Source organism: Pithys albifrons, chromosome 5 (assembly GCF_047495875.1).
Source record: "Pithys albifrons albifrons isolate INPA30051 chromosome 5, PitAlb_v1, whole genome shotgun sequence".
NCBI classification, from domain to species: domain Eukaryota; kingdom Metazoa; phylum Chordata; class Aves; order Passeriformes; family Thamnophilidae; genus Pithys; species Pithys albifrons.
In genome coordinates, this window is record NC_092462.1 from 59,653,696 (window position 1) to 59,679,819 (window position 26,124).

Genomic DNA, 26,124 nt, shown 5'->3' on the forward strand with positions numbered 1-26,124 from the left:
CCATATTTTTATTGAAAAGCTACTAAAAATTAGTTTGTTTAAATATATTAACATCTCTTCAGAAAGACACTTGAAGGAAAATGTGTTGCTTTAATGCTTGAACTCATTTGTGTAGTAACCTCTGCTCCCAGATGGTGACCGAGTAAGGGCTTGATGTATTTTCACAAACTTGGAAGATCATTTGGAGTGTGGTATTACAGCAGTAGAATAGGTGAAGTTAAGTTGTCTGTCAGCTTTAGAAACTAACTGATGCTAAGGGAAAGCAAATTATGGACGTCACACAAGGGTAGATAACCAGGAAAAAAATTCTTTTGGAGGAATATCCGGTATGTCTCTGATAACCAGGATATTACTTTATACAACAAGATGATCTCCACATAGCAAATTCAAAACAGTTTTGAGGCCTGTGGGAATTTTGGTTACTGACTTTGAGAAGATTGTAGGGCTCCACAAATTTCTTTCACCACTGGGCAGACGTTAAATAGCAGTTAGGGATACAGGTCCTCTACAATTAAAGTTCTTCAGTGAAACCATACACATACCTTGCAAGTCTAGGCAGACAGAAGGGTATCTGTTTAGAGATTCAGCCTAAAAAAGACTGTACTAGAGCCATCCTTTTAGCAAATTAGTACTTAAATTTACTCTGATTTACAAACAAATTATTGAAGATGAAGACCTGATAATACGTTATTTTTTTTTCTATTTGGCTTTTCAGAGCATTGTTTAATTGAAGTCATGGTGGTGAGGAGGACAGTTAGCTTTTATCCTTTATTGTATTACTAGAATAAGCTTTGTTTTCACAAGTATTGATACATTTCAGCACCTTGTGACTGCTGAGTTTGTTGGAGTAACAGTCAGACTCTTCTCAGAGTACTGGTATTTCAAAAACAGTTCAGTCCTGACAATGACATTCCCTTGAATAATGCTGGTTTTACTTTAGATGGCAGGTGCACAGAGGATTTTTGTTTCAAGACTCAATTATTTCAGTTTAAACATAATTGCAATTTCAACTAATACTGTCACAATTATCTTGTGCTTTTACGAGGTAGTATCATCTAGATGCTTGGTTTTGACTATAGACCACTTCATACTGAGTATTACAGGAGAAGGAACAACAGAGATTATTATGGAGAGTTGGCTGGTTTTAAGCTCTAAACTTTAAAACCTGTGTCGGACAATAAAAATACAAATTTGTATGTAATAACTTCCAGTAAGAAACTTGAAGCTAAAAGTTATTATTGATACAGTAATTTGGGCGATGTGTTAATTAATGAATAGGTAACTTTTGTATAAATACAGCACATTAAATTTTAAATATGTTTGTTCACTGATCAATATATTTGTAAAGCAAATCAAACTGAAATTTCTTCAAAGTATAGGCTTAAATGCAAAAAAGTGACAGGGGATAATAGGGAAAAAAGTTAGTGTCATGTTCAGAGTTTGGTGATATGTTTAAACAATACATACTTTTCTAAAACAGAATTCTTCTAACATTTTCTGCTCATGCAATTGGTTTCAGTAAAACATTTGAACTATGTGGTAACTATCGGTTGATAGTTGCTATCCAGCATAAGGATTTTGTATTTAATTGAAGAAATACCTGTATTAATTTCTGCCATGGAAAATTTTCATCTTTTCAATATAAATGATTGATTAGGTAAGTAGTGACATTAGTTTTAATAATTTATAAGAAATTGATTAAATAGTTAAGGTAGTATTTTATAAGTAATTTTATTTTTAGTTAATATCTTTGAGAACAACTGCTTAGAAGTCTTATCTAGACATAGGCCTACCCTTTATTTGAGATTTAAAGGATATTATTAACCTTTATCACAGAAGTTTTTTATTCCAGTGGTGATTATCTCTGTTTCTGTTGAATGAAGGAGTGTGTGTGTGTGTGTGTGTGTGTGTGTGTGTGTGTGTGTGTGTGTGTGTGTAATATATTGCAATGAAGAGCCTGTGATGCACCACTGCAATTTACTTGAAAACTGGAGGGGAAACTTTTACCTTCAAAAGTAACAGTAGCAGGTGGCTGTTTTCCCCATTTTCTGTTAGCTTGTTAGGTATTCTTTAAAAATAAATATAAAAATAAAAATATCTTTAGAAATATCTTTCAGTGTGTCCTGAAGAGCACTCAACACACTTGGATATTTAAATATCCAAGAGTGGGATTCAGGAGAGGTGGATTGATTCTTCTGCCACAGCCTTGACCTTAGTCATTTACCTTCTCTGTGCCTCAGTTAGTGAAATGGGAGTAATACCAAGCTCGCCGGGTTCTTGGTGAGGTGTTCCTTCAATAATGGCTAGATAGTTTGAAATACCAGAAAGTTAACATTATTGAAATTATATATATAAATAGGTAGCAGAAAGTTCTTTTTGCCACTCATTTCTTCCTGATTATTTGTCTTAATGGTAGTGCTATCACTGATAAGATAAGGTGCACAGCACTGCTAGTGACACTTGCAAGTGTGATCGAAGAGTGCAATTAGAGCAGAACTGTTTCGTAAACTCCAGGGCTTTAGGCTTGAGTTTAACCATTATAACAAACATTAGATGTGGTGTTTTACTGTAATTTATATTTTGTTTTGATTTGTTTTCATTTTCAGTTCAAGCTCAACAGCTGATGCAAATTCAGAGGAAACAGCTAATTTGGAGAAAGGAAAATCAACATTAAACAAAGTTTTGGAGTCTTTTTGTTCATATCACTGGCAACAGACTTTGGCTATGTTAAAATTCTTAATGCAAGATGAAAATGTTCCTATTGTTTGCAGTTGCAAGCAAACACATTTGGTCCACTCTGAAACTCCCAGTTCCCTTACTGAAGAGGATGTTCACGTTTCATTTTGCAATTGCGATGGACATGTGCTGACAAAAAGGTGCTGTTTACAAAATCAAAGGCCAAACCCTTGTTTACCACCTCTCTCTGTTTGTATTAAAGATTTCCATTCTTTGTCATGCCAAGCTGTAGCAATTGGATGTATTAAGACAATGGTGAACAAAGCATGTAGTTCTCCTAAGTATTGTGCTGACCAATTGCAAAATTATAACAGACATTCTGTGAAAGCAGCAGCTTGTACATATTCAGCTAAAGACTGTGATCTCTTAAGCAGCATTAAAAACTCAAACAGATCTCGCAGCCCATCACCACCTCCACTGTCACCTGTACACAGTAAAGAATTTGACTCATCAGAAGGATCAGTTATGGATTTTCCAACTTTAGATGACAACAACAAGCTTGAAATATCCATCAACCAGCCTCCATCCCTCTTGCCAGCTGAAGGAAGCAAAGGAGAATTTCACTATGGAGGTAAAACATGCAGAGGAAAAGAGACTGAATGTTCAGATGGAACATGGATCTCAACAGACCAGGAAAGCAATGATGATTATATGAATTCTGAGAAGTCTGAGCAAGGTGAACATTCTGCCATTTTTCAAGATTTAATGGACCGCATTAATGAAAAGCTGAAATCAATAGACACTACAGATATAGCAACAAATCTTGTAAAACTTTCTAGCAGTGACAGAGCACCAGAAAACGATGTCAAATTAGGAGACTTCATAACATCTCTTTTGCATAATGCCAAGGCAAGTGATTACAGCTTTATGGAATTACTTCGCCAACATGATAAACAAATGGAAAATAAAATTATCCAGACAAGATTTCGCAAGCGTCAGGAAACTTTATTTGCAACATATAATTCTCCTGATTCACCAGTCATTCGACGACAGTCTTTGCAAATCAAGAGGGAGCTTGCAAGCCTTGATGAAACTCTTGTAAGGAAAAGATCAATTTCTGAGAAAAATGCAAAGAAATACACAAAAAAAATTGATAAAATGCATCCAAATAAAAGACATAGTTTTACTGTGATAGAAGATGAGGCTTTGCAACATCTTGAAAATAATCCATGTGTGAACTGCCAAACCAAACCAATGTGCTTTCCAGTACACCAAACAGAGTCTTTCAAACTACCTCTTACTAATTTTCAAACCAGCTCTGGCTTTCTAGTCCTTTCAGAAAACAGTTCTATTGCAGCCAGCCAGGCAAAACTCCCAAATACACAAGGAGATGGTGGAACTTTAAAGGAGACTGGTCAGATTTCTCTAAAGGATGAGAGTAATGAAATCTTGGGCAGAACTAAACGTAACATTGTGCCTCCTGGATGGTACTCTGTGTATGTAACAAACAATATCATGTTTAGAAAGTCAACCAGTGCAAAAAGGTCTTTAGAAAATTTGGGAAAAATGAAAATAAATAAAGATGTTCATGCTGAAAGATGCAGTGACATAAATATAAGCAAAATTATGAGAGACACAAATCTGCAAGTTGTTGTGGAGCGTTTGGAAGATACATTAAACCTAGCCAGAAAGGCTAACAATTCATTGTTGGATAGTTACAAAATAGGCCAAAAATTGAAAGATAATGCTTATGAACAGGTTATGAACCCAGCTACTAGAAGTGGCTTACCTTTCACTCTGAGTGAGATGGGATGCACAGGACAAAACTTCCTTCCACATTCACATGTGCCAAGCAGCAGTGAAATCAAAGCAATTTGTGTCACAACAAACAAACAAGAAATGGTTATAGATCAAGAAATTAATGATGGCCTTTTGAAATCTCTGACCTTTAATTCATCTAGCTCAGCTTCCAATAGTGAGGATTTGCATGCAACATCTGAAGCTGGGGAGATCTCATCTCCCTTAAACTACACTAGTCCTATTAAGCTTATGTTTGTCTCAGAGGTTAATAGTCATGAAGGAGTCAAATACACGTTGACTTCTGCAGCTGCATCTTCTAAAGAAAGCACAGATCTTTGTTTGTTTCAAGGGCATGCAAACACTTTGTTAGGCAAACAGGCCACAGGAGATCTTCCTCATGCAGTCTGTGTGAAGGATTGTGATTGCAGTGAAAATGATACCAAGGAGGGGCCAAGTTGTGTTTATGCAGAAGCAATTACAAGCTCTTGTCCAGCTGGTCAAACTAACTTAAATGACTTGAAAAAAAATGATGACGTTGTGGAGAAACCAAGCAGTAGCAGTGAATCGGTTTTAAAAAGAAAACCTGGTAGACCAAAGAAAATAGGTCCTCAAGTAGTTAAGCAGGTTAAGAGACCTATTGGACGGCCTCCAAAACCAAAAATTGACATGAGTGAAAGCACAAAACCTAGACCTGAACTTAGCAGTGGTGGTAAAAGCATCAAGTCTGATGCAGCAGTAATGGAAGAAGCTAACAGCAACAAAAACATTACAGTGACAGTTGTTTTTGGAAGGTCAAGAAGAACTAAGAGACATGTTTCTGAAGGTAACCTAAATGTAATCAGCATGCTGCCCACACAACATATTGATTCTAATTTTGCCAATGACCCCAGCAAAGTGAGGCACAATGCAGAAACTGGACATGCTTTGTCTGAAATAGTAAAAGCCCTACAGAACCCTTCTACAGAAAAGGAGATCTCTGGTTATGACTATGTCAGACCTATCAAGAGTAACCCAGCATCACCACATCCTTGCAGCAACATTATACGGCAGATTAAGAAACCATTAACCACCATTCGAAAGCCTGGTAGGCCAGCAAAAGTGAAAATTTCTGGCATTTTAGTGACTGTTAGTAGACTTTCACCTCAGGAAAGAAAAGTGAGCATCAGCAATGGTTTGCCTCCTTTACAACAGCAGAATGTGTTAGAAAAAAATATAGCACAGGAGAGAAAAAACCAACTGTGCAGTAATATGGGTCAAGTAAAGAACATGCAGAAGGATTCTAGAGAGGAAGGATCACACAGTGTTACTACAACAGTGTCAAGAAAACGTGACATTCCATCGAGACATTCTGCTAGGGACAGAAAACCCTCACTGCATTTTTTACATTCGTTAGCATCTTCTAGTGCATTTACGTGTAGAAGTGCCTTACTACATAAATCTTACAAACTCCATTTGAAAAAAGCTAAAGAGCGAAAGGAAAAACATGCGCAATCAAGTCAAAGCACAGCATCCAAAGATACCTCAGAACTGAGAAATTCAGGAAATGCTAAAAAGGATCTTAAGGATGGTGAATTTGGGCCCATTAATGAAGTATCATCAGATCCCATATTTTCATCGAATCCCTCTCTCAGGTGGTGGCTTACTTCCACTTCAAGTGACACTTTGTTGGAAGAACTGAATAATAGATTTGAACAGATAACTAATACCTGGTTACGTGTGGGGGGAAGTGAGTTTGATAAATGTGTATGTGAAAAAAGGGATCCCATTGAACAAGACTGTAATACTGAAATGTCAAACCCTTTAGACTCCTGCCTTGTAGAACTTGAAACATCGCCCATAAAAATGCTTTTCCAGAAAAAGTGTGATATGAATGAACTCTGCACCTGGTTTATGCAAACTACAGAAACACAGTCTCTCTCTCTAGTGAGAAAGGCAAATGCTCGCAATCCCTTAGAAGTAGCTAGTACTAGAGAGATAAAGACAGAAACTAAACAAGCTAATCTTAGTACTTGCCCTTTCAGAAAGCACTTTAAAAAGTTTGCACTATCTTCCCCTTCAAAACCAGCAGGGAAATTGCAAATATTACATAACATGGTGAGGTCTCCAGTCTTAAGCATGAAAAGTAATTTCACATTAGCCAGATTAAAAAGAAATGAATTTAAGAAGTTGCAGCGTGATAAGTGGGGTCAAACAAAAAAGCTCTATAATCCAGCTCCTGGAGGCTGGAAATCAAAAAAGAAAAATTTGCAGTTATTTTGCCAAAGCCAATTGTTTAAGAGTACAAGTGGGGAAACCAATGATGAAACACCCCAGCTCCAGGAAAAAAATATGGTAGAAATCCAGCCCACTCAGACTTTGGTAGAGTCTCAGAATAACCTCTTGCCAACTGCAAATGAAGCCAGAGATGCATTTGTTCAACAGATGATGGGATCTTCTGACTTCAACCCACATCCTGGTTTAGCAAATATATTTAAGTCACATTCAGAGACAAATGGAACAATTTGTTGCCAGCAAAATGTTAGAAAAGAACAAAGCCAAGATAAACTGTTTCAAAATACTTGGAAAGCCAAAACCTTTAAAGACTGTAGAATATTTCTGAGAAAAATCAACCATATTGAGCAGCACAATTCATTTAAGTTAAATAATGTCATTTATTCTCCTGAAGCTGTAGAAAGTAAAAGCACTCAGGCCTATATGGAAGAAAAAAGGCATCCTCTTTTAAGGTCCAATTCTACTAAGAAAAATGTGTTAAAGAAACAAGAGAATGAAATGGAAACATCTAAAGGACCTAATTCTTCTAAAATGACTGAAAGGCTGGATGACCAGTTTTGCAGTAGTGTTGTAAACCAGGACGATAATCCTGCTGGTAGTTCTGAAGTTCTTATCAGAATAAACAAAAGAAAAAGTCCACAATGGGAGACCACTGATACAAATTTAAGAAAAAGGCATAAGAGACAATCATGCAGTAGTGGACAAATGGCACCTTATTACCCAAAGTACCAAGTAGGTAAGTTCCTGTTCCCCCCTTCATCTTAAAATTGAAATCTTAAAGAATTGCAGAAGTCAAACAACTAAGCACTTTGGATTTTTTTTTAACTGCATGTCATTCATTTTAATTTCAGAGAAGTCATGAAAGTGAACATTGTATGACAGAGTAATGCAGAAAGTGCAATTTTAAAATGTATATAATATTTTATACCACTCTTTCAGCTCCAATAAGCTAACTAATGTAGTTCAGACAGACAAGAAATCAAGTTCTTACATTCTGAAATCAGTCACAACTAGCTATTGATTTCAAAAGAAACAGAATTTCATTCCATTGTGCAGTTTCTCATATTGTCAGAAAGGGTAAATTATAAAATGAAGCATAAATTCAGTGTTGTTAACATATATAGCTGTGGGGTTTTTTTAAATTGTCATTGAATGATTTCTGTTATAAATCTGTAATGATTTTATAATTATACAGTAAGAAATAGTACTTTGTACTTTGAGAATTATTCATTCAGAGATCCATTTTAGTGTGCATTTAATGCCAGATGAAATCTGCTGACTCTAAGGGGTTTGCACATTGAATCCTTACAGTACAGTTTAAAATGCAAAATTATTCTTGACAAGTACAATATACTGTTACTATGCTGAATACCTTGGCTTGGAATATTTTTAGGCTAGTGTGAAATTAAATCAATTTTTAAAGTAAATATTTATTATACATTTCAGTATAACCGTGATCTCAGAAAGGCCATTGTATTACTCAGAAAGAGGGCACTCTTATTTCTTCTGTTAGGTGAAGAGATCTCCTTAAACAGAAGTCCCAACTCATCACAACAAAATAACTAAGGCGTGAAATAATCACCAATTAAAACTTCTGCAATGTGATTTAAATTACTGCAGAAGTTTTCATTTGTAGAAACAATATTGTATTAGCTAATCTGATATATTGCCCCCAAAAAAACCCTATTCAAAATATCAGAGTAAATCTTAGGTTCCCCTTTATATTCTGTATTGTAGAAAAGGATCTCTGATAATAAATGGAAAAGTTAATGTAAGTTGTATCATAAACAATATCATGGCTCTTGTATGCTTTATTTCTTTTGTACTTCATGTGGTAATACAGAGTTCTTCATGTTAAGCTCATTTGGTGTAACCTTTGCTTTTCCGAAGAACAGCATTTCTTATCTTTAGACTACTGGTTTGTATTTTAATTCATTGGTTTGGGGCCAAGCTCAACATAAATGAATTGTTTTGCAGAATTTCAAACCTTGACACAACATTGCTGTAAAAAAACAGAACTAGAAAAGGAAAGGGTGGCATATATCTGTTTCTGTTTTGCAAATGAAGAGCTCTCTCATACTTGTAACTCATTGAGAAAATGTTGCATTCCAATTATATCTATTTGTAAACATTTTGTTTCTATGGCAGTGTAAGACCTGTTACTGTGATTGGTCTCATATTAGTTTTAATTGGGACACAATTATATTTACCTGATAACTTTCCTCCTGTAGTTTCGGATCTTCAGGAAATCTGATAACTATTTTGATATTTTACATTATTTCATTTACAGTTTTTGTTATTTTCCCTTTTGCTCATGGTTTCTCATATCAACCATTGTCTTTAGAAAGGATATGATAGTTCATTGATAAAGGAAATGTTAGAAGACAAAGAATGATAATTCTTGAATTATCTCCACACTTGTAACCCCAAATCTTTTTTAGGGGTACTGTTGCAGTATCAGGGGATTGTCTGATACAGAAAGGATGTCCTCTTTTGGCATGTTGATTCAACATTGTGTACTCTCCGCACCAGCCAAGGAAATCATACAAACATTTTAAGTCCAGAGTACAGCTACTGCCCAAAAAGAAGGAATGTGATTTCTAGCAATGCATGCATGTGACTTCAAACATAATTCCTGCATCTGGAGGTTTAATGCATATGAAAACATCATTATTCGTTCATATGTTCTTTGGATTGTATTTTTGTTGATGTGCTACCATAAACTATATCATTGTTCTGTTGTCATGCTTGCAATGTTGTTATATACACATTTATGATCAATATTTGAAGTTTTGCTTGACGTTTTACTGATCTTGGGGTCTTACAGAATGTTCTGGAAAGAGAGGGGTTGTGATGTTGCTAATTTTATTGTGCAGCATTGTGGCAGAGAGGCAGAACGTTGTTACCAAATTTTTATGTATCCTCAGTTTTCATTGTCATGTGCGAGCGAGAATAAAGTAATTGAGTTCTTAGAGGTCAAGGTAGTATCAAGGAACCGTGTACTCCTTGTAGCAACAGAAGAGAGTTAATCACTTTTTCACATTGCCTGCTGTGTTCAAGATAAGGTGGCTGGTAAATATATTGGTCCAGATGATGTTTGTTCCTACTTGACTTCTGAACTGTTGCTTCAACAACGTGTTTGATGTGCTGAGGAGCAGTTCCCTTTTACTGTAAATCTGTTCTGGCCATTTTGATTTCTTTAGCAACACTGAAACACTAGTATTCTCTGGTGGCAAAGAAAATTACATAAGGATGTTTTTAGGAAAGCATTTATGTTTTCATGAGAGTGGTTCACTGTGTTTCCTTGTAATGCTCAAGGTCACATTCACGTGCTTTGGACTGGGCCTAAGGGCTTCAGGAAAGCCAAGCTAAAACAAGAGAAACTATTATACAACAATAAAACTGGGACACTAAAATATTCCATTTTAGGATCTTACAATGTACTGAATAGTTTAAAAATCTGCTTCAGAGGGTGTGGACTTAACCCAGATGCAGAGAAGGCTGTGGGCCCTGTCCAACAGCAGTGCTGTGTGCTGTGCTGACATCACCCACCTGTTCACTTGCCCTTCAGATCAGGATGGGAGTTTGCACAGAAAAGCTTTTAAAAATCAATTCCAGTCACTTGAAGTTAGGATTTTTTTCTTCATCTGAAATGACCTTTTTCATTTTCTCCCTTATGTTTTGGCTTTTTTCAAGTAGTCTGGAGTTTTAGAACAGAAATCTGTTGGATTTGTTGGTGCAGAGAATGTGAATTTTCCATTTTATTTTTTCATTATGTTTGAATGCAGTTTTTAAATGCTTTCTTAATGAAATCAAGTTAGTGCAATACTTGAAATAAGAATTTGCTAATTTTTCTAGTCATTTCAAAGTTGACTGCAAGAGTTAAGAATCTTAACTATGAAACTTTGTGAGTCTGACTGGTCTCTTCCTTGTGCATATAAAATAACATCAATATTTATAGTACAGACAAAACTTTTCTTAAGCTTGACTTCTGTTACCATAAATTTTCTTCAAATTGGGAAGGAAAATTTTGTGAACTCTTTTTTACACATCTGTATTAGTATGGCTTTAATATTCCAGTATTGTTGCTAATTTGTCATATGGTGGTGCAATCCAGTAGTGATAATGCTACAAATGGGAATTGCCTCCCTGCTACTGTGAAAGAGTCTCACACCAATGATCTAGTGACAAAGATGATTGTCTTTAGCAGGGCTGTTCAGCTTTCTCTTTCATGAAGGAGCATGTTCTACAGTCCCAATGAAGGACAAATTTAAATTATTAGGTAAAGTGCAAAGAGACATACTGTCATTAAACCTGTTAATCTTGAGAAAACGCTTTTCACAAAGGCTTTTCATCAGAGGGTTACTTGGCTCTAAAATAAGTTTCGCCTGTGATGCAGAGTAAGCAGATAGAAATTTTCATAACTGTAGTTGCCAGACAAGTTACTTTTTCACAGGCAGACGTTAAACAAAATAAGAACATTAATAGAGATGTAGGAAGAGTATGAAATGAATGACTGTTCTCATAAGTGAGCCATTTTTAATGCATATGTACAAAAGCAGAAAGGTAGACTTGATATATAGTTCACTATATATGTGTAATAAATCCTGACTCATTTAATGACCTTAATAGTCTCTGCCTCATTCCCCAAAATGCAACAACAGCAACTCCAATACCACAGTTTAATACTCCATTTTGTTTTACACTCTGGAATTCTACTTGCCAAATGCAATTGCATACAATCTTTTCTTCCCTTTTCTTTTTCTCACGTCATGTGATCTCGTGTGCGGTGTGTAAGTTTTGGGTGCTGTTTTGTTTTAAACTGTGGTTATTTGCATATTGCCTTAGGGTGTGCTGCTCCTCATATTTTTTTGAGGGTTCTGAGCTAAGGATTTTCACTTTTGATTTTTTGAATAGTGGATTTCTTTCAAATAATTCAACTTTGAAATCTTTAATATCCTTTTCCTGCGAGGAAATGTCTGTAGTTTAGTCCCATGATCATTAACTTTTTGTGTAGTTTGTACCCAAGTTGGGGTTTTTTTTATCACTTTATTCAATATTGTTTTGTTATCTTCTTTTAATTTTATCTCTTCAAAAAACAAGAAACTCATACTCATGCTTTCCTATGTGTCCTCAGTCCTGAGGAAATGGGTACATTTTTCACCTTTCTTTAGGGAACTGGTAATACTATATAAATGTAGACCAGCTTCTGTCTATCTGCTTCCGTCTTTCTCTTAGAAGAGAAAATCGCAATCTTCCAAGGCCTGCTCAGCACTTCTGAAAGTCTGACAAGTACATATCCTTTTTAAAATCCTCTCTTCTTTTAGGAGTTTACAGCTTTAAAGCAGAGCTTCGGTTGGTGTGTGATAGGAAAAGATAGAGATCAGTCACAGCCTGTGAAGATGTAACTTGTAAATTAAGTATTTATGTAGCCTGGCAGTCACAGAGGAGCTTAATTATGCTGAGACAATTCCACATTTTGGTGTTGAGCTCTGGGAAAATAGTCCTGTTCAAGAAAGGTGCTTTAAATTGATAAAGGCCTGTGTACTGTGCCTTAGTTTGCATTCCTGTATTGTTTATACACTAAAGCTAGTGCTGGGTTTTTTCTTTCATCCAGTCTTTGTAAAGTTACTAGAATCTTCAGTGAGTTGCATTCAAAAAGTGCAGATTCTGAGTCCAGAATTGAGGGGGAAAATTTAAATGACTGGGCCATTTGCAGAATTCTTGGATAGATTTTCCTTCTCTAATTCCTCTTTCAGTCAACAAAGGATAGTTTTAGTCTGACCTTTGATGATTTGAAATCTTCTCCAAATATAATCTTCTTGGCCAAATATAATGCCACATACTTATTCACTGTTTATCATTTTGCTAGCAGCATCCTTTGAGTTTGCTATAATTACACAATTGTGACTTAAGGGTATGGTTTAAATAAGCTTTGAGACTAACAGAAATGTTTCTGTTATTTAAGTATTTTAGGAGAAAGCCTAAATATTTGTTGAGGTGCTTTACAGAATGGTGCTAAATCTTATTAACTCAACTGAAATTTTGTTTCAAATGTAGGTTAACATTTGGTGGCTGCTAGAAATCACATTTCATTTTTTATGTTCCTTCTTCCTTGTGTTCATTTTGTAACTGGATATTAATTTAATACAAGTAAGATTTTTGTCATATTTCAAGGACACCATTTTCTAATCATAAGCCTTTTTTGTTTCCTCTGGTGTTTCCTGTGGTCAGCATGAAAGAGAAAGGCTCTCCAAAATGGCCTTGAATCTTGGGTGTTTCCAAGGATGAGTGTTTCTGAAAGGTGTTGACAGCCTTCAGTTTTTAATTAAGACAGATATTTTTACAGTGATCAACAACTAATTAGATGGATGCATGCGAATGGAAATTGCTTTCTATGGAAAGCTCAAGATATTAAGAGCAGCATTTTGCATTCATGTGCACACCCCCCACACACACAGCACAGCTTGGTGCATTCGCCCGTGGTGGGAATCGAGGTCGTGTCGTGCTTCGTGTTGTCAATGTAATATAAAATATGATGGTGTTCTTGCGTGTGTCATCCAGCAAAGAAAGCTTGTGGAATCCTCATTAACAATGTTTACTTTGTAGTTATTTAAAAGATTTTATTAGATATTTCAAAATAAATCAGAAGAGCAAATGTTTGAAGTTACGGGTTTTACCAAATAGAATTATATGCAAATATGTGATTTATAGACCTGTACCTGAATATATTTGTAAGGGATATGAGCTACCAATGAACTGTGAACCTCTCTAAGGTACAATTTTAAGAGAAAATCACTTCTTTGAAATACTGCAAATAGATTGAGATCCCAGCTGAGAAATCATTTGGAATTTTTTAATTACTTTGTTATCCATAGAGTTTTTTAAATAGTGCTTTATAAAGAGCTCGAAAAGAAAATGTTAACTGTTTCACTGCTAGTAAAATAAAAGTTGAAAGTTAGTGTAACTGAGCAATAATTGAAATGTACTCCACAGATTTTACTCCTAACCAGGTTATGACTCGATTTTTTGACTGGCTGCAGTGTGCCTTGATAAAATACTGCTGTTCTTGAGACACATCTCTCTCCATCTTCTCATTTCAATGCATAAGGTATCATGTTGAATTGCTGCAGTTTTCATATCTCCTCTGTTAATATTTTTGCCAACTTTCAGCTAAATGATTTGTTTTCTCATCAAAATGCTCACTTTATCTTTCATTCTCAGTTGTGTGTTTTTTCATGAACTTTTTTTATTAATTGCTCATTCTAATAAGTCAGATGATCTGTGTTGTCCCTGCAGTTTCCTACCTTTTTTCCTGTCTCACAGAAGCATGGGAGGTGTGCACACCTTTTCATGAAGGCTGATGAGCCCAAACAGGATGTCAAGCCACTTCATGTTGGCTTAGCTCCTGTACTGAAAATTACACCATTGCCATTGGCTGTCTCTTCCAATGTCAGCTATCCCACTCCTGTTTGGATGTCAGTATAGCATTAACTTCTGCTTCACATGTGACCCTCAGTAGCAGCCCCAGCCCCTGGTGCAGAAGTGCCTGACCTGCACTGGTGCAGCACTGCAGCCCCTGCTGAGCTGCTGTTTATTCCACACCATTGCTTTTATTCATTTAGTTTGTTCAGAGCCACGTCTGAAACGGTGTCAGACCATTACACTCTGCTTGTTCGACATCCATCTGCATCCTCTCTTCATACTTTGATGCCTTAGTACCAACCTTGAATTGATACTCAGATCACACATCAGCCTTCCTTTTATTCCAGGCTGTAATTTGTGAGTGCCAAGGGATGCTCTGCAGAAAATGAGTGCAGCCTAGTTTTATTCCTGTTTTGTTTTTTCTGTGTACTCCTGCTGGTCCATACTATCTCTTACACCTGCTAAGAGATTTATCAGACCATGAGAGAGATGTCAATGAGACTTTGTCACAAATTTCTTCAAACTCAGGTGTAGAAAAGCCTTTGTAAGCAGCCATACCTACTTTTTAATCCATTTTTTCTTATTGAAGACCAGGTAACTTAATTTTTTTCCTACACTGTAAAGATACATGTTTTTTTCCACGATCAGGATATTTAAACATTTTGTCTTCCTAGCTCCATGCTTTTGGGCCAGCAGCTCTGGATGCTTTATAACTCTAGACAAGCTACTGTTTCTATTCCCATATGGCATTCTGTTCTTGTAGAACAGGTCAAGCAATTTTTTTTCTTTGCATTTTTTCATAGCTGAAAAATGGTTTTCATAACCATTTTCTGATGTGGACTCTTGCATATAGACATCGGTAGGCTGCTTAGATTATTCTTAAAGTTCTTTAGAGTACCTGTAAGGGTATCTCTTGCTGTGTCAAGAGAATGTAAGCCTTTATGATAAACTTTCTGAGTTATGGAGACCTAGACAAGGTGCTTTTTTCAGTATTCTTTTGTTTGTTTTTGTCAATCTGACAGATTTTACTGTTTGATTTGTTCTTTCAGCAGGAGAAACTCACCTGTCTTATGTCTGCATTCAGCTTTATTTGTTCCTTACCATAAAGAAACGTAGACAAGAGTCTCACATACTTTGCTTTCAGTGGCTGTGGCAGCTCCCCTGCTCTCCATCCTTCACTTCCTGCCACGTGCTTCTCTCTGTCTTTATTTATAAGCATCCATACAAGAGTCTGTGCTTCTCTCTGTGAGTGGGGTGGGTATCTTAACTTGGCTGTAGCTCTTTCTTCAATGATCAACTTTACACCTGCCTTTCTTCCTTCATGCCTACCAGCAGAAATGGCCTTAACATCAACTTAGGACTTAAAATCCTTTCAAAAGCATAAATCTCTGAATTTCTGCTCTGTTTGCAATGTTTTGTGTCAGTTGTCAAGCCATCAGTGAGTAGTGTGACTACAGTCATGTTTTTCCAAGCAGGTCTTATGCAGGTATTCTTATTCTTTGTTTCACTTTGTAGCTCAGGGTAGAATATTTCTAAATTGAAGTCCTACTAGGAATTAGAATAATTAGACTTTCACATTTCATATTAAAGTACATACAATACATGAAAATTAAGATGCTTAGAGAAGTCAGTGTTTTCAGATGGACCTTTCACAGGTTCCTGTTACCTAAGGTGTGGATTTCACAAATATGCAGAGATTATATTTGATATTTTACTGCCTTCAGAGTTGTCTTATTTCAAACTGTTGAAATCTTGGTTCAAACAATGGTTTATTTCCCTGTACATGAAATGGAAGCCTAGCTAAAAAATTCTTGTCTAGAATCTGTAAGAATGCCTTATGACATTTTTCTTAATTAAAAAAAGTTCTTATTCTCACTTTGATTGTGCTCCCTTATCTATGTGTAAAGTTTCCCATTTGGAATGGAGGGTAAGTGTTAGGGGGGGAAAAGTACTTAAAATTAGATTTCAGTGTTTTTATTGGGGAACTTAGCATAAATGTCAAAAAAATCAGTAACAATATTTTTTAAATTTAAGAATGTAAATTATCAATTCTTAAAATTATAGTGGTTGCTGCTACCTGTCTTTCTAGTTTAAAGTTCTAAAGACATGTGTTTGAAGAAATTCTCTTGTGTATCGTATTCATTGCTGACATTTCCTATTTATCAGTTTACTACTCACAGCTGGTTTTAAATTATATTTAAGTAGTAGAAATCTCAGAAAAGGAAATTACTTATTTGCAAATTGCTGTTTGACCTTCCTTAATTCAGAAGTCTGGTGGGTTATAAACCACACAGGGACTGTCTCATCATGTTTCTGAGATGCTCTCTCTTTCCATAACATAATTTCATTTATAATGTCAAAAAACTATTATGAATTAAAGATTGGAGCTTAAATGACAAGATTTCCATAGCTGCATTCATCACAGCACTGAGATGGTGGCATTCTGCTTCCTCTGAGAACAGCCTGAACCAGCAGCATATGTAGTTCTGAACCTCCAGCCTTTGTCTTATCGTGCCTTGTTCAAAACAATTTTTAGTTATGATTAAGTAGAATAAATATAGCAAACCCCTTTTTTTGGTTCTAGTATGTTTCTAATGCAAATACAACAGTATTCATCTGCACTACAGGTGTTTGGGGGTTTTTAATTTATTTATTTGCATGCTGCTAACTTCTGGTAATGACTGGAAATTAGGTAGTTTTCTTTCGTGGAACTGATGATCAGAGGCAGACTTTGTTTCAGTAGATGCTAAGAATTCATTCTGTCTATCACTCAGTGATTGATGCTTCCTTACAACTGTTAGACTCTTAGCTGCTTTTTGTTTCCAAGATCTTTTAAGAGAGTGTGCTATGAACAATTTGAGATAATATGATTGTTTTTTCTTTAACAGATTATATACTATCATTACTAGTAAATTATTCCCTAAAATTTTCGGACTTCTCCATGCCCACTTCAGTGACAGTTGTTATTAATATTTTTCTTTCTTGTTCTTCAAGAACTCTGTGCCTTCAGTGTACTGCTAAGTTGTCCCTATTACTGCAAAACATGGTGATTCTTGTCAAGAAGGTCACTGTTCTACACAGCTTTCTTAGGCTGCTTTAAATAACTAGAACTTTAAAAGGGGGAAGGAATGTTGTCTGTACTGAAACTTGCCAACATGTATTCCAACCTGCCCTGTGTTTTGGGGAGCCGTCTGCGTGGAGCTCTGTGCTTCCATGGCTGCACAAATCTGATTAGTTTCTCTTTTAAAAAAGTTTATTTCCTGATTTCTGCAATGAAATTGTAATTTAAACCTTTTATGTTTTCTATGAACTGTTATGTGTAAGGAAGTGAGAACATTTTCTGAGGCTGATTAGTTTTGGGGAGAAGGTCATGTCATTTCTGTAACTGCACTCTGAACCTGTTGCTATCCATTACACTTGTCAAAGGTTTACCTGAAAATGCAACCATCTGCTGTGTAGTTTCACTGTTGTGCTGTGTTCTTTGAAGATGAAGCACTAGCAATTAGTACTGCTATATAGTTTTGTCTCTGTGCAAGTTGAAGCTTGAACAGTGTGTGGATATCTCAATATCTAGATTCAGGACATAACTCCCAGTAAGTAATCCTCTTTCACTGACGTGCCACAAGTGCTCTCAAGTTCCTACTTGCCTCTTTTATCTCACTTTCTCATATGTTTTGTATTTCATTCCTATTTTCTTCTCATCCTTTTTTTTCCCCTCAGACCAAGAAGACTCTTCTGAGTTAGTCTGAAATGCAAAATAAGCTTTCCACCAAAATTTCAGTCTGCGATTGTGGCTGGCTCTGACTTCCATCCCTTTTTGTCTCCATTCAGTTCACCTCCTGTCTTGGTACTCTGTACTGTTTCCTTTGGCTTAGCACTCCAGCTGTGTTAAGGTCAGCTCCTGTGTCTGATTTTTAAGATGCCCTGAACAGCCCTTATCTCCCCAGCTTGCTTTGATTGATTTCCAGGGCATTTCTGTCTCAGATTCCCAAATGGGATTCCCTCCACTCAGCTGAAAAATATCATTTATGAGAATCGATTTGTTAAATGGAAATAAGACACTAAAATTTTTCATTGTAGATTTCTTCTTGTTGCATTTTGGCATTGTGGAGAGATGAACTTAAATTTTAGACAATCAGACTCAGCATACTTGGTTTACTTTCTTTTCACTCTATGTTGTGTTGTCAAATCAATCTCTGTTGGAAATCATGCTGAGACTACTGTAGTCATTGTAGATTTGAGCCTGATGTATTCCACTGTTCCCTTTTTTGGGGAAATATATGAGTAGTTTGTACAGAGAAAATTCTTTTCATGCTGCTAAAGTTTTACTATTTTTAAAACCTGTAAAGGCCTCATATCAGTGCTATGTATCATAGGTGCTTTTACACTTTCCATGCTCTCACTGATGGTGGCAATTTGCAGAATTTTTGTCAGACAGGAGGGTATAAGAACCAGTCTGACCTTGCTCTCAGCTGGCTCAAAGGAAACCGTTTTATGTCTAAGTGTTGCACAAGATTTAGAGAAACAGAACCGCACAAATGATACTTTGACAGCTGTTTTACAGCATTCAGAGAGACAGCATTGATGGTAATCTCTGATGGGAAATGCCGAGGGATCACCTAACAAATAAGAGACATTTTTCCTATTCCCTATTTTTCTTTTTCCTACTTTTTTTCAACTTCTCGTGACACGTCAGACACAGATTAACTCAGCAAATGTATGGCCTGGAGCTAGCCAGATCTTTTTAAGCTTTGTCGTTTTCTTACACCACATGTCCAATTCCTGATTTTCCTGAAGAAAGTGGCTCCAAACTGCACAAAAAATATGCAACTCAAAGAAAGTTATTTTCATTTTGTGCTTGGCAAGTCTATCAGGTTCTCTGGTGTTGCTCTGCTGTCCTGCAATAAAAAATCAGTACTTCTATTAGCATGATGGTTTGAGAAAAACAAAAAAAAAAATAAATAAATAAATAAAAAAAATTTGCATTCAGGCACTTTTAGCAAGAAGTGTAGAAAAGACCAGGGTTTTCTTTAGCACTTAAAGAGCATGGGAAGGCCACTTGTTGCTTGCTTTAGTAGAAGGTTGAATTCAAAAATGTTTCTATTTAATTTGTGTTGCTTTAATGATAGGAAGACATTTTGGGGGGGAGAGATGATCCTTTTAGGCCCTGGGAATCCTGGAAACTTAACTACAGACAGGGCTGTCTGGTTAGCCAGGGAGAGCACACAGGACTGCAGAGTCCACTGGCATCACTCTGATCTGGCTGCTGTGGTTTGGTAGAATAACACAGACAATTAACTCTTTCTTTAGTGCTGTTGAGAGATAGTATATTTCGAGGTACTTCAGTACTGATGATGTGGGAACTGAGAGTTGCAGCACACAAAAAACCTGGAGTCCTCCCTGACAGTTTTCTGGACCCATTGGTTCAGTGTGCAGCAGCATCCAAAGAGAGCCAAGGGCAGAGGAGAGCTTGCATTTTTCAGATTGCTTGTTTCAGATCAAAAGGTATAGTCACATACATATTCTTTTTTCTCTTTCCTTTCTAAGAAAAGATAAGGATGATCAGGATCAATTATTATACATGTGCAATCTTTTAAATAAAGCAGTAAGTATGTATTAGCACTTTGAGAGTAGCTAGAGACAAGGGCTAGTAGAGGGTAGTGTAATTAAAGATGGAAAAAACATTTTAAAGAAACATCAAAAATTTTTCATACAAAGAATTATGAAAAAATGGAGACTGTTGTCTTCTTTTTGACTGGGCTTTTAGCACAGTTGACCTGTCTTCAAATTCCCTAGTGAAAACAAAGTTATTGGATATGCCATGGCTGGAGTTTATGTTCCACATCACAGAAGCACCTGTAGCTGACTTCCAAAAATCACATGCACAGAAGCCAATTAACTGAGTCAGTCCCAGGCAAATAAAAACAAAACAGATGATCATTGCTGGAATGGTAAACAGATGGCTTCAGGATTTGAAATTCTAACATTTTTAGAGATCATTATGTAGGGTCAGTAAATGCCTGTTTTACTGGAAGTTAAAGAGACCTCCTTCCTCTTACTGGAGCAACTGTTTGTACAGAGAACTCCAGGGACATGTAGAGTAGGAATACTCTACAGCCGAATTCCAGGCTCTACTGAAATAGGCTTCATGGCTTCTGGTAGCATCAGGCTATAACCTGCAGTTCTTCCTGAGAGGAGGGTTGCTCTGTATAACATCTCTTTTACTAGGAATGCTTAATGCACTGTGAAGCTTTTTCAAGCAGAGTGGAAAGTAAAACTTAGAGTAGAATCTATTGGTGGATTTGGCTCAAGAAATGTAACTGCTTCTGTTAACTTTATTCCTTTAATTACATTCTCTGATTTAAAAATATTATTTAAATACACCATTTTCTTACCTTGTTACATCAGCAACTAGAAAATAAATTACTACATGTAAAGGAATGAAAAGTGAGATGAAAGACTAGGTTCCTCTTGGCTAACAAATACCTTAATGCAGATCGCTAACCATATTTTCCACTTTATTTTTCTCAAGGTAAAATTTTCTAAAATACTTAAGCTTTTTGTATACTATACTGGGGAACTGAAAAAAATAACACTTTCCTATTCCTGCTTTTATGCATTCTTTTCAAAAGGGAAGTCTTGAGTTTCCTAGACTACTTCTGTGAAAGGTAAATAAATCACTGCATGGCAATTACCAGCACATACTTTTCCAAATTCAGTCCAGCCTTTTACACCTTGTACAGAAACCTGTAAAAACCCTAAAAGATAATGAGTAAGACAGTCCCTCACAAAGCTGTCTAGTCAGAAATGGCTGTTTAATACTATTACAGCACTCAGCATTTTCAAGGGAAGGAATGGTGGTCCAAATTCCACCAAATCCTGGTATATGCTGGGTTACCAGCAGCAGTGATGTTTGGAGAATGGGCCATACCAACTTGGCACAATTCCTGGTTTATATACAGAAATAACATGCCAGATCATATGAGAAGCCCAAACCTTTAGGGTTTTTTCCTGGCCTTTTCGCAGCATTGACAAGGTTTATCTGTCTACTGCTTTAAGACAGTAGAAATACTGTTCTTTAAAGCACTTTGCAGGTGTGTAATACTTCACAGTTTGCAATTTCTTGATTATGGAGGCATTTATGTTCTTTTCAGATAACAAAAACCACAAGAAACTAATCAAACAAAAAACCCCAAACCAACAAAAAACACCCAAACCCCCCCAAAAACCAAAGCCAAACAACATCATTCCTGCCCTATCTATTAGCTATTGGCCAGGTATTAGGAGTTTATATTTTGCTACCTGGCTGAAAAGCACAAAATCAGTAAGGGTGAGCAAAGCTGCTAACTTGGGATGTCAACCTTAACACCATCTCACATACACACTCAATCCCGTGGTCATAAGAAAGGATTTTGAGTTTCTGAGGGCACATATTCAAGTCTGAAGAGGTTCTAAGTTCAAGAAAGTAATCTTGCTGACAGAAGTCTTCTCCATCAACTATGCTTGCACTCCATTTTCTATAGGAGGTAAAAGATCAGAGGAAAAGGGTACAAGACAAAAATGAGAAAAGACAGAGTTTGGAAAATGACACAAGTAAATGTGGGAATAGGAGCCATACACCAGTTACAGAGGGTTGAGAACTAGGTTTAGTAAATGGGAAATGCCTGTTTCACTGCCATGTCAGAAAGGCACGCAAGCCCTCTAGAGAGCTCACATTAAAGTGTAAAAGGAGTTAAAATGGTGTTTCAGATCATCTGTGAAACACAACAGCGAATTGTCACTTTAGCTGGTGCATAAACCGTCTTTCCCTCTTGCCATGACATAGGAAAATTTTAATCAGTCAAGGGTCTTTGAGAAATGCAAGCCAGTATGTTTTAGGTTACAGTCCTGTACTGACTGACTGTCCTCAGCCACTCTGCACACCCATGTGAGCACCACACGACGGCAGATTCGATCCTTCAGAATTTGCAGAGTCCTGTGATGAAGCTGTTTCCTGAAATGCAGCAAGTAAAAGCCATTAAGAGAGATTTTATCTGCTTAAACACCCCTTTAAAAGGAAACTGTGTTTACGTAGTTTTTAGCATGGTAATTACCTCATACCCCTAATTAGAGTATTTAGAATATTATATTTAGTATCTCAGTAATTAGAAATATTTTCAACTTTGTATCATTCTTGAAATCTTTGAAAAGGATGGTGAAAAACAATGAATTGCACACAAGGGGTAAATCACTGCAGGAGATAGTGTAAAAAAAAAAGTAGCGATGGAGGGGTTTGAAATTAGGATTGAAAATGTCTTCTGAGTGTGCTTTATATAACATTCTTTATGATGAAGATGGTGCAACACTGCAACAGATTGCCCAGAGATGTGGTAGATGCCACATCCTTGGATATTCAAGGCCAGGTTGGACAGGGCTCTGAGCATCCTGATCTAGTTGAAGATATCCCTGCCCATTGCAGGGGGTTGGATAAGATGGCCTTTAAAGGTCCCTTCCAACCCAAACCATTTGATGATTCAACCCACGCATCTGTCCCAGTTTGCTGAGTGACCCCTGCAAAGGCCTGGCTTTCTTTGCCTTCTTACATTACTTGTTTTCCTAGATTTGAAACAAAATACTTTCTACGTGTTAGTCTTTCATGGCTGAACCAGATGAGCACTGTCAGCAAAAAAACAAACCCCAAACGCTTCCCAGGCTGTGCCTTTGCAGTGCCAGCTGGAGATGATTTAAGCAGATTCAGCCTGCAGAACAGTTACTGCACCTCTGCAAAGAACCGTGTGAGCAGGAGGCTGAGCTGGGAGGGGCTCTGCCAACTGACGTGGCCTCAGCAATCCCAACACAAGCCCCATCTACTTTACAGCACAGAGCACAGCACAGTCAGGTTCTAACCTCAGTGTTTCTGGAACACAGTGCAGTAAAACAACAAAAAACCCCACCAGAATACACAATCTGCCACCACCTCATCTTGCCTCTTATCAGCTTGTTCACAGGGGAAGAGGAAAGTGTACTAAACTTTTTCTCATTTTTTCCCCCTCTTCTACCCCCACTTCTTTTCTCACAGCACGCTACAAGTGAAAGTCTCGGAGCCGCAGAATTCAATAGACATGAACACAGAAAATGAACATTTGAAGTCCATAAAGATGTGCCTTAATCAGCCCACTGAGTGGAATCTGAGTTTTTCAGCAGCACCTCTCGCCAGCTGTAAAGTTTTTAACCAAAATCTCAAAACTGATGAGAACAAATAGATTGCAGCTGTTCTTGCACTATTATTTTGTACATTGTTCCTGATTTTTCTTTTCTGCTAAATAATAAGCATTTATTACATTGATCTTGAAATGATCTTGTGTGATTTGGCTTTATATACTACTAGCATTATTCAGTTTGATGTACTTTTTCTTTTTTAAATACAAAGTTTCACATCTGACCATTATGAAATTCTTGCAGTACAAATTTACATCAGAATCGGATGTTCCCCTTTAATAGTATTGTGATTTTTCTATGTTCTTAAAATTTAATTATTTCCCAATTTTATTTTTGTGCACGAAAGTTAATATATTATGTAAGTTGTGGCATAGGTCACCATGTAAAGGTTTATGGTAATAATTCAAACAAATCTGTAACAGGTGGAGACCGACTACCTCGAAGCAAAGCAGTGCAAATTACCTGAGGAGATCTCCTTTACCGATGGATTGAAATGTATGGAAGCACCGGTTTGTTTCTGCAGTATGCTTTCATCTTCATTTATCCTGAGAACTTCTGTGTGACAGTGTTTAATGACTGTAATGTCTAAAAGAAAGACCAAGCCTGCTGGAGAATCTCGTGAAGGATTGTCAATCAACAAATCTGTATCTGCACTTTTTGAGGTTTCTGCTAAATGGTCTTTCTTCCCCATTTGTTTTTATGAATTCATGCCTGCCACCAATTAAAATGGATGTAAATGCTCTTCCTATTTCATTTTTTCTGTGTACTTTGGAAATGCAATGTAAAATCAAAATTTTAAACTCTACTCAAAGAAGTAGTAAATGGTTGTAGCTGACTACATTGTAGACATTCCATGCTTAGATATCTTTAGCAAGGTTCATGTACTTCATTCATCAAAACTTTATTATTAATAGAGCTATAACAAAAGTGTTAGAATAAAACCATATGATATATTTCTCTTTTCTGGAGTCATACATTCAATAGCTAGAGTAGAGGTTTCTTAATTCAACTTCATAATAAGTTGTCTGTCCTTTACTTGCCAAGAACTGATCTTCCAGAAGGAAATTTCCTTGGAAGACATTGTATTTTATGAAACAAAGGTTGTAAGGATTCACCTTAAGGTGAAGATGCAATTCCTCTTTACAAAGGTTTCTTGGTTTGCAGGTGCAATCCAGCAAATGAAATAAAAAGGTTGTTACAAATTCTGGTAAGTCTTCCAAGATCCTAACAGGATATTGAGGCACTGAAGAATCACACAGAGCAGAACATGATTACAAGAATAAACATTCATCATCACACTGCACCATCTAGAGGGTTTCTGTGTACCTCAACTGTTTAATGCATGTGGATTCTGTGTCAAAAAAGCCGAAAGGAGAATTAGACTTCAGTGGAGTCCACCAAAGGACAAGGAACAGTGAGGAGTGGGGAGGGACATCAGTCTTATAAGCACTGGAGCCAGTGCAGCTGGTACCTTGTTCATGTGCCCACAAGAGGAGATGCCATGTGGATTTTCTCATTTCAAAGACCCAGTAAATAGCAGAACTTTGCAGTTTTGGACATGTCTCCCTCAGTTCCATGCAGCAGCCTGCTTTTGTTTTAACAATTATTGTTCTTTGAATCACACTGAGTTTCAGTTGGGCAGATGGAGTCAGTTGCTGCACAACCCAAGCTCACCAGCCCCTGCTGTAAGTCAGACAAAAACCACCACTATAAAAAAAACGTTCTGGGTGCAGCACTCACCCTTCAGCTTGAGAGTGTGACCAGCCAAAGGCTTCTGTTGCACAGGAAGCCCTTCCCTTTACATGGAGCTGGGCAAGCACATTGCCCAGAGGGGCTGGATTTAGTGCCAGTTGCTGGTCAGGTTTCGAGCCTGAAGGGATCACAGGGTAGTACAGACGTAGAAGAGCATCAGGAAGATCCACAGCTGTACATCCTGCTAAAAGGCAGACAGTTGTGAGGACTTCACCCAGTCACATCTGAAACAAGGACAGAGCCTACACAGCCTCTCCAGGCAACTGTTCCAGCAGTTAATCCTATTCCACTGCCTTTTTCACCTTATATTCTGGTCCAAGTTTCAATTTATACGTGTTGTTTTTTAGCCTCCCACCATCATATGCAATAAAGAGCCCAATTCCATCTCTTCAGAAGACCTCTTGCAAGTAGCTGAGGATCTTCCCAAACCTGCAGCCTGAACAAGCCCAGCTCCCTCAGCCTCTCTCCACAGGGCAAGTACTACAGCCTCACACCAGCCAGGGCATCTCCATTTGGGCAAAGTCTTGTCTTCTATTAACACACACCAGTGAAGCCACATCCAGAGCAGAGCACCTACAGTTCATTCAGGCACCAGTTGTTGAAAGTGTATTAGTGGTTGAAGAGCAAACCACTCAGGAGAGGGAGGATGAGAGAGAACTTGTAACTGAAATTAAAACAAACAAATAAACAAACAAAATGAACAACCCACACTTTTTAAAACCCCAGGGAAGCTCTGACTGACAATCAGCTGAGAAAAACTGAACTGTATACTTTGCCCATTTAACTGTGTTCAGGCAGCATTCAAGGGGACAGAGAATCTCTGATCTCAAGTGCTTGCATGTACATGCACACTCACCCTACAAACCAATTCGAGGATTTGAGAAGAGGGAGTTCAGGACCTCAAAATTCTTTAAAATGACGAATATAAATAATCACAGCTACAGAAGCTTCTGAGTAAGAATCAGCAGAAAAGTGTGTCATGGCATTTTGCAGTTTGACAAG

At 37.1% G+C, this 26,124-nt stretch overlaps 1 protein-coding gene across 9 annotated transcripts in view; it reads left to right on the plus strand.

Moving 5' to 3' along the window:
* The window catches only part of LCORL (ligand dependent nuclear receptor corepressor like), an 84,022-nt gene extending 59,910 nt beyond the window's left edge, over window positions 1–24,112 (plus strand). For 2 of the 9 annotated variants that reach the window (XM_071556726.1, XM_071556731.1), the window contains exons 7-8: window positions 2,607–7,479; window positions 23,231–23,376. In XM_071556726.1, the coding sequence (XP_071412827.1) occupies window positions 2,607–7,479; window positions 23,231–23,290 (4,933 nt within the window). In that variant the 3' untranslated portion in view covers window positions 23,291–23,376. Of the gene's footprint in view, window positions 1–2,606; window positions 7,484–9,188; window positions 19,135–23,230 lie in introns of those variants that run through there. The other 7 variants (XM_071556728.1, XM_071556735.1, XM_071556730.1 and 4 more) reach the window with 7 other exon arrangements.
* Window positions 24,113–26,124: the final 2,012 nt, after the last annotated feature.